This window comes from Drosophila montana, unplaced genomic scaffold (assembly GCF_035044405.1).
Source record: "Drosophila montana isolate Dmon_TW-CO22-7 unplaced genomic scaffold, ASM3504440v1 contig_2178_1, whole genome shotgun sequence".
Classification (NCBI taxonomy): Eukaryota; Metazoa; Arthropoda; class Insecta; order Diptera; family Drosophilidae; genus Drosophila; species Drosophila montana.
The window spans coordinates 530,135-541,460 of NW_026997075.1; the positions used below are offsets into that span (position 1 = coordinate 530,135).

Here is an 11,326-nt window from a genome sequence, read left to right on the forward strand (position 1 = left end):
ATAACATATATGCATAAGCACTTTTTATATGCATATCATCTTAGGCATAGGCTTAGTCGGTAATCTAATCGCTGGCCATATTCCGCTTATCAATCAAACGCTGATAAACCCTGCAACTACACCTGCCCGAACGGGCGCCGACGGCCGACAGCCGACTGTCCATAGCCGACAGCCGTGGGCCGACTGTCGACTGCCGACGGCGACTGCCGACTGCCGAGTGCCGATCGCCGAGTGGCAAGCGTCTGTTTGCTCTTGAGCTTGGTTTGCGGTCTAAAAACATAAACAGAGAGCGCACGCGGCGCTGGCGATGCACTCAAAACAAAGCCGACAACGCATTGAGCGGCTGTTTGAGCTCAAACATGTTCGAACGGTCACGCTGGCAGTGGCAACATGTTGGGCGCGCGCGCCGAAATCGAGTGAAAAATGGAGACTGCGCTGCGCTGCTGATTGGAAACTTGTTGATTTGGCGCTGTCAGCTTTATGGCAAGCGGCTAGCGGGGCGGCTGCTAGCTGCGGGCGAATCGGTGACGCTGGAGGCAGAGGCAGCACCAGCAGCACCAACAGCAGTAGTAGCAGCAGCGGCGGCGACAGCGGCAGACTGATATGAGCGCATCAAACAGAGACCGAGACCGAAACTGAGACAAAGACGGAGACGAAGAGGGAGAGGGAGACGAAGACGAAGACGCAGACGAAGACTGATATGAGCGAGTGCTTGTGGCGCCGGCAGAGACGGCAGCGTCGGCGGCAAACGATGGCAGCAGCGCCCCAGCCGCAGTAGCAGCAACAGCAGCCGCTGCCCAGCTTTTGACTATCAGATTCTGTCCCAGAGCGGGCAACAGTCAGAGTCAGAGTCAGAGCCAAAGCTGCGCTGCCCGCTCTGCCCAAGCGAGCAGCTCAAAAACGTTGCAGACGGCGACGTCGTATCGGTCGTTCGTCGTCGTCGTCGTCGTCGTCGTCGTCGTCGTCGTCGCTGTCGCCGTCGGCTTTAGCTGTCGCTGTCGCTGTAGCTCTGGCTGTGGCTCTGGCTCTGGGAGTGTGCGCGCGCTTGAAGCGGCCGAGCCGCGATTGCCGTCGATCACTCGTTCGCGTTCGGCGCTGCTCTGCGAAGCGGCGGCCGAGTTGTTATAAAAGTGGCAAGGACATACGCTCGAGCCATTAGTCGAAAACTATAAACGCTCGACGCGAAATCGTCTCCGGGTCTCTCCGCCTACTTCTTCGACTCAAGCACGCAACTATTTTTTTTTTTTAATAACATCTGCCGCTCAATACGTTTAAATGTTAACACGCCAAACACAATTTTAGGCAGTTTTTAAATAAAGAAAAAAAAAAATAATTAATCCAAATAAATCAAAGGAATTCAACAACAATTTTTTTTCCCGTTTCCTGCGCCATAGACACTAAAAAAAAAGAGAATTTTTTTTCGTCGCAAGTAAAAGCAAAAGTGACAACAAATGGCTCAGCAGTGCAGCAAATAAATTAATTAAAAATAAATTAATAAAAGGAAAAATAAACACACACACACACACACACACGCACACACAGATAGAGAGAGAGAGCTGCGAGCATCCTGTGTTGCCTGCGGCCCGCGTCCAGTCGAAGCTGAAAATACTGTTGACAAATCGAAAGAAAAAGACGCCCAAAAAGCGGCAACATGCTGGCCGACTCGTATCTGATAAAGTTTGTGCTGCGCCAGCTGCAGATGGAGCAGCAGGACGCACAGCATCTGCTGCTGGTCTTCCTCAGCTTCCTGACGCTGATCAGCCTGCTGCAGTGGCTGCTGCGCCACTATCGCGAGCTGCGCAAGCTGCCGCCCGGCCCCTGGGGCCTGCCGGTCATCGGCTATCTGCTCTTCATGGGCAACGAGAAGCACACGCGCTTCATGGAGCTGGCCACCAGATACGGTTCGCTCTTCTCCACCCGCCTCGGCAGCCAGCTGACCGTCGTCATGAGCGACTACAAGATGATACGCGAATGCTTTCGCCGCGAGGAGTTCACAGGACGACCGGATACGCCGTTCATGCAAACGCTCAACGGATACGGTAAGTGAACTTTTCCAGTGTTAATAGAAAAAATAATGAAATCAACGAGGCTTAAATGAAAAGTGACAGAACGAAGAAAACGTATTGCGCCTTAATTTGATTTGTGCTTTTTGTTTTTATAAGTGGAAAACTTGGCTTTATACTAAATGCATATACGTCATATAATTATATTTATAAATACATATATATACATATTGTTTTTGCACTTTGTTAAGTTTTTAGCATTATCTCAGTTTTCTTTTTGTTTTTATTGGTTTTCACTATTCGTAGTATTATTTTTCGAGTACTTTGGAATTTTACAACTTGGAATTCGATTTCAATTTTGTTGAGACAGCACAAAAATTTCAATAAATAATACCAGATAAGCGAGCGTTACGCGCTATATTTCTATATATAGTAATACTGTAATGCATTACGGCTTAAAAAAAAAAGTCAAAATTAACAACAACAAAAAAACACTTTAAACAAAATGTTTAAGGCGAGAGACGAGCAAAAACAAACACAATAGCTGGGCATTTCTTCTTTGTTGGCCACTTTTTACTTAATATCATATAATTTTTTATATTTTTGTTTAACGGCTGCCTTTGGCCAGGCCAGGCCAGGCCAGGCCAAGCCAGGCCGTAAGCCGCTCAATGATAAGAGCTTGGCAAAAACAAAATTGAAAAAAAAAATTAAAAAATAAAATTCCAACATTTCTTGTTGGGGGATTTCATTTCTGGTATTTCGCTTCAACAATTTGCCAAAAAAAAAAAAACAGAAGAGAAAAAAAAGTGGGGCAAATCAACGTACGCGAAGCCTACCTCAATTAAATGAAAATAAAACAAACTGCATGAGCGAGAAGCGAGAAGCGGAGAATTAAGAGAGAAGTAAGAGAATTACAAAAGCAGTACAAAATATCAATTAAAATTTCATTAAGTGCGTTGGCTAAGTGCCCACCATACAAATATATATATGTATATATATATACATATAATCATCTGTATAGGTATCTGTAGCTTATAGGAATTGCTTTCGATTTAGTGTGGCATTATCGTAACGCACCTTAACGTATCGGGCACGTCTTGTTTCGCTTGCAGGCATCATCAATAGCACCGGCAAACTGTGGAAGGATCAGCGTCGCTTTCTGCACGACAAGCTGCGCCAGTTCGGGATGACCTACATGGGCAATGGCAAGCAGCAGATGCAGAAGCGCATTATGGTGAGTATTTGAGGGCACTCCATTCCAGATATATATGTATGTATTTACACCTGCCCCCCTTCTCTCCCTCTCTCTCTCCTTGTCTGTGCAGACGGAGGTGCACGAGTTCATCGGGCATTTGCATGCGAGCGACGGGCAGCCAATTGACTTGTCGCCGGTCATCTCGGTGGCGGTCAGCAATGTGATCTGCAGTCTGATGATGTCGACGCGCTTCAGCATCGACGATCCAAAGTTTAGGCGCTTCAATTTCCTGATCGAGGAGGGCATGCGTCTCTTTGGCGAGATCCATACCGTTGACTATATACCGACGCTGCAGTGCTTCCCGAGCATCTCGACGGCCAAGAACAAGATAGCCGAGAATCGTGCCGAGATGCAGAAGTTCTACCAGGATGTAATTGATGAGCACAAGCGCAGCTTTGATCCCAGCAATGTGCGCGATCTGGTCGATTATTATCTGTGCGAAATCGAGAAGGCCAAGGCCGATGGCACCGACGCGGAGCTCTTCGATGGCAAGAATCATGGTGGGTTGACGACATCCTCCAGCCCCTTCGGCTGCCAGCCAACAAATCAACCACTTCTTGTCAAACTAATTGTTTGTTTTCTTTTAATTTGTTGTTTTTGATCTGTGCAGAGGAGCAGCTGGTTCAGGTGATCATCGATCTGTTCTCGGCGGGCATGGAGACCATTAAGACAACCCTGCTGTGGATAAATGTGTTCATGCTGCGCAATCCCAAGGAAATGCGACGCGTCCAGGATGAGCTCGATCAGGTTGTTGGTCGCCATCGATTGCCCACTATTGAGGATCTGCAATATCTGCCCGTCACCGAGTCAACGATACTCGAATCTATGCGCCGCTCCAGCATTGTGCCATTGGCCACCACACATTCGCCCACAAGGTAAGCATCAATCATCCAGTGTGAACTATCGCCAATTGGCAGTTGGCAGTTGGCAGTTGGCAATCGGTTATCAGCTATCAGTTATCAGCTATCAGTTGTGGCCACGCCCCTTAGAGCCCATTGCTTACGCATTCATTCGTTTTGTGCGCACATCGCAAATGACGACAACGAGGTCCATGCCACTCGTTCATTCACACCACGCCTGGACAATGGCACCAGATTGCACATTCATTGTCGCAAGCCTTAGGTGCGCTGCGGTGCGGTGCGGTGGGTTAGTGAGTTCTCTCAAATACAAATCAAATGGCACTGGCACTGGGAACTGCATGGGGGAAACTGGCTTTCATCGCTCGATCTCTCCCCAGGCCCCAGCTGTGTCTCGGCGGTTCTGCTTGGTTTTCAGTTTCATTGGAAGCGCTTCCTTTGCGTCGCAGCTTGGCCCAGTTTCGGTTCTACGCACTTCACTTGATACCGCTGATTAGAGGCTTGTCAGCTGATAACCGAGCCAGCGCCACAAATCAATAAGAAAAGAAAAAACTGCAGCAGCAGCAGCAGCAAGCAGCTCCACTCGCTTGAAACACTTGACTAACCCAGCTTCTCTTCCGTTGCTCTCTCCTCTCTCTCTCTCTCTCTCTGTCTCCCCTCTGGCACACAACAACATTGCTATCGGCTCGCAGAGATGTGGAACTGAATGGCTATACCATACCGGCCGGCTCGCACGTCATACCGCTGATCAACAGCGTGCACATGGATCCCAATCTGTGGGACAAGCCCGAGGAGTTTCGCCCGTCGCGCTTCATCGATACGGAGGGCAAGGTGCGCAAGCCGGAATACTTTATACCGTTCGGTGTCGGGCGGCGCATGTGCCTGGGCGATGTGCTGGCCCGCATGGAGCTGTTCCTGTTCTTCGCCTCGTTCATGCACTGCTTTGACATTGCGCTGCCCGAGGGCCAGCCGCTGCCCAGCCTCAAGGGCAATGTCGGCGCCACCATAACGCCCGAGTCCTTCAAGGTCTGCCTGAAGCGCCGTCCACTGGCGCCCACCGCCAACGAGCCGCATCATCAGCGCAACGTCGGCGCCAATTGAGCGCTCCGAGGGCTCGCAGCCACAGAGCACGGTTTTGTTCCTAGACACGTTCTTTTTTTTATTATTATTATTATTATTATCATTATTATTATTATTATTATATTTGAATAGCTCTTAAGTTGAAAAAATAATTAATTAGGCAATTCGCGCATTAAGTTTGAGTTTAAGCTAGGATCTAGGTTCAAAGTTTTCAAAGGCTAACAACAACAAGAAGAGCCTGTCAGCAACAGACAGATATAGCTATATACATATATATACATATACATATATATTTTAATTCGTCATGCATACACATACACACTTATGTGTGTGTGTGTGCGTGTGGGTGTATTTAGTTATGTTACGAAGCAAACAAATTCTATTCTTTCAACCCCAAGAAGCTGTGTTCAGTTAATTAATATTTAAATTTGTAATCGATTAATTAGCAATTTAATTAGACAACTTGTAATATTGTGTTTATAAACATGCATATACATACATACATATACATATACATAAACATATATATATGAAAATTTTTTTGTCTTAGCCTTAATTAGCTAGTTGATGTTTTTGTTAATTTCATATTTAGCCTTAAGACAACAAACAACAAAACAAACTGTGGTTTAGTTTTATGCACACAACACACAAAACATAGGCAAAAACAATTTCTGAAATTCAAATAATAAACGAATTAATAAAAGAAAACATTTGATTTGTTTTTAATATGCATATCAAAAAAAAGAAAGCATGCGCTTGAAAAGTTTGTATATTTTCTTTTTTTGTTGACAAAAAAAATCATAAAAAAAATATATATATATATTTATATATGTTGGAATATAATTTAATGAAAAAGAATTTTACAAACACCGCTTGATACAAAAAATAATTTTAATTAATCTAAAAATAACTTTAAACAAATTAATATTTTGCCTAAAGTGTTGTTAATTTTATGCAAAGGCTATTATTTATATTCCTTTTTTTTTTCTCGAAAACTTTCAACTTTTCCTAGTTATTTACATAAAAAAAAACTAGCCAAATTGTTAATTATAAAAGATTTATAAAAAAAAAACCCTTAAAAAGAAAATGAAATGCAAATAAATGAAAATTCAAAGAGAAGTAGCCCAAAATCTAATCGTTTTTCTGCAGCTGCTCCAATTTAGTTAAGCGCAGCTTGTAGTGCGCCGGCGACAAGGTGATGCCGCACTCGCCGGCCATGTCCACGTCGCCCTCCTCGCCGGCGGGCAGCTGGACGTGAAAGCGACGCAGAATGCGCCCGGTGAAGAGGGTGAGCATCATGCGAGCCAGCTCATCGCCGGGACACATGCGCTTGCCCGTCTGGAAGGGTATGAACTGTGCCGGCGCCGCGTACTCGCCGCTGGCATTGAGAAAGCGCTCCGGACGGAACTTCTCGGGCGCCGGCCAGACCTCCGGATTCATGTGTATGGCCCACTGCAGTATGAGTATCATGCTGCCCTTCTCCAAGCGATAGTCGCCCACAACTGTGTCCTCATCGACGCCGTGCGGTATGCCCAGCGGCACCACAGACCTGATGCGCTGCACCTCGGACAGGCAGGCGCGCAGGTACGCGATCGGCTCGAGCTCGGCCAGCGTGGGCGTCTCGCCAAGCTGCAGCAGTTCCGCCTGCAGACGCTTCTGGCAGCGCTGCTCGCGCGCCATATAGAGCAGGAACCAGCGCAGCGTGGCCAGCGCTGTGTCGACGCCGGCGCCAAAGAGATCGGCCAGCAGATGACGCAGCTGGTCATCGCAATAGAGCTGCGAGAACGGCTGGCGTTCGCCCAGGAAATGCTCCAGGATGCTGCGCGGCGGCAGCGGCTGCTGCTGCTTTTGCTGCTGCTGCTCCAGCTGCAGCTCCAGCTGCTTCTCGCAGCGCTCGACAATGCGATCGTAAAGCTGATGGGTCTTGGCCTTGCCGTCCAGCAGAAAGCGAATGCTGCGCTTGTTGCCCGGCAAATAGCGCAGCCAGGGCAAAAAGTTGACCATGCCCGAGACGCCAATCAGCTTGACGCCCTCCTCCTGCAGCTGCTGCAAATACAGCCAGTTGGGATCCTGGCGCTCATAGGTCTCGCCAAAGACCAGATCGTTGATGATGTTGCCCAACGTGTGCTGCAGCGCGGGCAGCGGATCCAGCCCATCGGCTTCCTGCGCTTCCGTCTCGTACGACTGCGGAAAGAACAAGTAAGCGGGACACAAGATGCCAGTCAGAGCGGTAGAGCGAGAACACAGTGAAAATGCCAAAAGCGAAAGGTGGAAAACAAAAAAGAAAAAAAAGGCGAGAAAAAAAAAATTGCAAAGCAAAGCAGCAAAAACATGCGGCAACAGAAACAAAAACACAACAACAAAAAATTAGCAAATTTTAAATTTATGCGTCGTTATCGTCGTCGCCGTCGTCGACAGCGGCTGCGACAGCGGCAGCGACAGCGACAGCGACAGAGACAGCAGCACAAAACACACAGCAGCGGACGTCGAGTGATGACCACAACGGAAAGTGAATGTCCACCAACAGAGACGACGACGGCGACGGCGACGACGGCGATGACGCGTAGGACCTTCACTTTCATGATTCTTGGAATTTCTCGCGCCGGCCAGTTGGCCAATTAGTCAGAGACTCCACCAACCACACCACAGCACACCACACAGACTCGGCGCGACTCACCTGGACGCACTCGTCGACGCCGCGACCGATGCGCTGCTCCAGCTGTGCACGCGTCTCGCACTGTTTGCGCGTCATGCCCAGCGCCTTAAGCCACTCGATAAGCTGGCGACGCTGGTATTTCCAGATGTCCCCGCCAGCGCCAATGATGCCTGCACAAAAAGAAAAATAAATAAATACAAAAAATAATCCGAAAAAAGTTGCTGTCTTAAGTCATTCGTTTCGATTCGCCGTCTCTGTCGCACATACTCACCATAGCCACCCATGATGCCGTGCGTCAAATAGAGCGGAGCACGCGCCGTCAGCTCCTCGTGGCGCAGGAATTCGCGCACCAGCACCGCATCCGAGAGCACCACCGTGCGCACCGAGCCCATGCTCAGCTGAAAGATGCCGCCAAAGCGTTTGGCCAGCGCCTGCAGCGACTTGTGCGGCGCCCGCCTGTCCAGGAACGGTAAATAGCCCAGCAGCGGCAGGCCCCACGGTCCGGGCGGCGTGCGCCCAAACAGCCGCGCATTCCGACGATGACAAATCAGAGACACGATAATCACGATAATGCCCAGCAGCACCCCAAACACAATGATCTCCATCCGAACGGATTTATCATCCGTGCTATTTTCACTCATATTTCCGTTTGATTTCACTTTTGTCTTTTTCCTTTTCCACTGCGCAGGTAATTTTATCCAGTTTAGGTACTTCAGCTGCTGCTTTTTCTGCTACTTCTTCTTCGGCCAGTGGGTACACGTCCGTTCGGCCAGGCGGTTCTTCAATTACTGGAATTTCTATGGATTTTCGAAACGTGTCGGGAGCGTAATGTAATGCAAACGGCGAAAAACAGCGCAGCCAAACGACAGACGACAGACAGCAGGAACAGACGAAGGCCACACAATTTAGGTGCATACATACATATATATAAATACATGCATAAATATATACACACACACACACACACAGACATGTCTTTACCTCTCGCTCTACCTATGGCTTAAGCATATACAAGAAGGTTCGCTTCTTCCTTGGTTCACGTAGCTAAAATTAGAAATTGAAACATTGCCGGCAACTGGAAAATGCTATGTACATATATTTGCACAGATACATACAGATACACACACACACACACACACACAGGCACACACACTTGCAGACGCGCATTTGTAATGGGAACCATTGAAGCAATCGCAAATCCTACAACTCGCCCGATCGTTCGATTGCTTAACTCTGGATCAGTTACATATTCAAAATACAATATCCTTGCAGAGAGTATTTTAAATTTCGTATGAAACATGTAACACGTAACATGTAAACGAAAAGAAAAATTAAATATATAAGCGCATATACATATAATTATAAAAACACATATATAATTATATAAGCAAATATATTATAAAAATTAAAACTTTTAAATTAACTTTTGGTAACAAATAAATATTAAAACCAAAATTAAAATCTATAAATTAATATGATTAAAAATTCAAATTTAAAATTAAATAAAAAGTTAAAGTAATTAACACTAAAATCAAAATTAAGACATAAAATAATATAAATAAAAATTAAAGTTAAAAATGAAAGTAAAAAATTAAAATTAAACTAAATTTAGTTTATTCTAAGCAGCCCACTAAAAACATTTTCTCATAAACTTATATTATATTCATTTCAATTAAATTAAATAAATTTAGTATATATTTTAAATAATTCAACTGAATAATCATCAGTAAATTAACGAAATTATTTTAACTAAATAGAATTGTTATTTACTTGAAATACATACAATTCATTGCAATATGTTAGGGTATTTACTCTGCGGCTACTCGTTTAACATTTTCCGCTTATTTTACATTTCTTTTCGCTGTTTTTGTATTTTGGGTATTTTGTTTTGATTTTCATATCATTTTTGAAGCAAATTTTTGGGTTTTTTCTTGTTGTTTTATTTATGTGTGTGTGTGTGTGTGTTTTTTTAATTGAATTTGATACGAGTAGCTTATATACACTTACTCGGGTATATGGGAAAAACCATTGAGCACTGAGTAAAAGCTCGCATATATAGAAGGTACATGGAATATTTATGGATTTTCAAGAACTTGTGAAAAACCTAAAATACTAATTTTTAGCTCTTTTCGAAGGTTTATCAAATTTTATTGAAAAGCTCGAATATGCTTGAGGCCATGTTTTCCAATTAAAGCTTAAGAATCTTGGAATATACATATATTCATAACAGACGAAGTTTTAACATTGTTTGACCACGCCCACTACAATCATTTCTGCCTTCCACGGTTTTAAGACTAGAGCTCACAAACGTTGGCCTACCAGCAATTGCAAAATCGATAAGTTCCAAGTTCACAGTTTGACAGCGACTGATTTAGGCTTACAGTTTGGAAGTGAGCAGGCTTACACAGGGATCTCACTAACTTAACTAAAGTATTAAGGCCCTCCATAAGGCTAGAACTCTCAATAAGATTCCTGTTGAACTCTTGAAATCTGATTGATGAGAAACTTCTCGCATCGACTAAGCATCGGAATTATATTCCCCCAGACACACAGACATCACAGCATGAACATGATATAACCCGTTACATAAATGTAGAAAACACACACAAAAAAACACGAAACAACGGATACTGCAAAGAAGTAGAAGAAGTAGTAGTAGAAGAAGAAGAAGAAGAAGGTGGTGACCGATCTTTAGCGATGAAGCTGGTAAATCATCGGGACCATGCCATCAAGTTTCTGCGCCAGAAGCTGCGCTCACTGCTGCAGAGTTTTCAGGAGGACTGCGAGACGACCTACCAGGAGGCGGCGCGGCTGCTGTTCCATCTGGGCCTCCAGGATCTGGAGACGCACATCAATTGGCTGGAGTACTACAATGCGAATGCGCCGCTGCTGAAATGGAACTCGGTGAACAACTATATCGAGCTGCACTATCCGAACGATGACAATGTCCAGAAGACAACAATTGCCGAATACACCAAACTGACCATCTATCTGCAGCAGGAGAGCCTCGAGATGCCGCGCAAGAAGGCCTACTATCTGATCGAGATGCTCCACTGTGCTCGCAGTCTGGACCAGCTGACGCTAAATGGGTCTCTCAATCCGCTGGAGCCGGTTGTGGTGAATCTATTGTTCTTGGATGATACCATCGAGAAATTCTACTATTTGGTCTATCATCTGTTGCCGCTCTACCGGGACCATATACGTCTGCAATGTGATTGAGTTTTGCTGTGGCCACATTTTTGGATTATGTTCTTTATTATTTACCGTTCAGCATTATAATGTGTGTGCGTGCTGCTTGCCACACCATCGAAAATGCAAGTTGCAAGTTGCAAATGTCGTGCTACTAAAACTGACTGTGACTGCCGAGGCAGAGGCAGAGGCTGCGACTGCGACTGCGACTGAGGCTGCAACTGAGGCTGGGGCTGATTCATGCCTGGCACGGAAGACTTCAACAATGGACCACAAACAAGTTCAG

The 11,326-nt window shown here is 45.6% G+C and overlaps 2 protein-coding genes across 2 annotated transcripts; one reads left to right on the forward strand and one right to left on the reverse strand.

Moving 5' to 3' along the window:
- Positions 1-1,522: 1,522 nt before the first annotated feature.
- On the forward strand, positions 1,523-5,903 carry LOC135427362 (cytochrome P450 18a1). The gene is made up of 5 exons (XM_064680831.1): positions 1,523-2,039; positions 3,116-3,237; positions 3,329-3,758; positions 3,869-4,133; positions 4,808-5,903. The coding sequence occupies exons 1-5, from the start codon at positions 1,652-1,654 to the stop codon at positions 5,214-5,216; spliced, it is 1,614 nt and encodes a 537-aa protein (XP_064536901.1). The 5' UTR covers positions 1,523-1,651; the 3' UTR covers positions 5,217-5,903.
- On the reverse strand, positions 5,717-8,652 carry phtm (phantom). Its single transcript, XM_064680832.1, has 3 exons — positions 8,123-8,652; positions 7,873-8,021; positions 5,717-7,379 (listed from the first exon to the last, which is right to left on the reverse strand). The coding sequence occupies exons 1-3, from the start codon at positions 8,490-8,492 to the stop codon at positions 6,327-6,329; spliced, it is 1,572 nt and encodes a 523-aa protein (XP_064536902.1). The 5' UTR covers positions 8,493-8,652; the 3' UTR covers positions 5,717-6,326.
- Between the last annotated feature and the right edge of the window lie 2,674 nt (positions 8,653-11,326).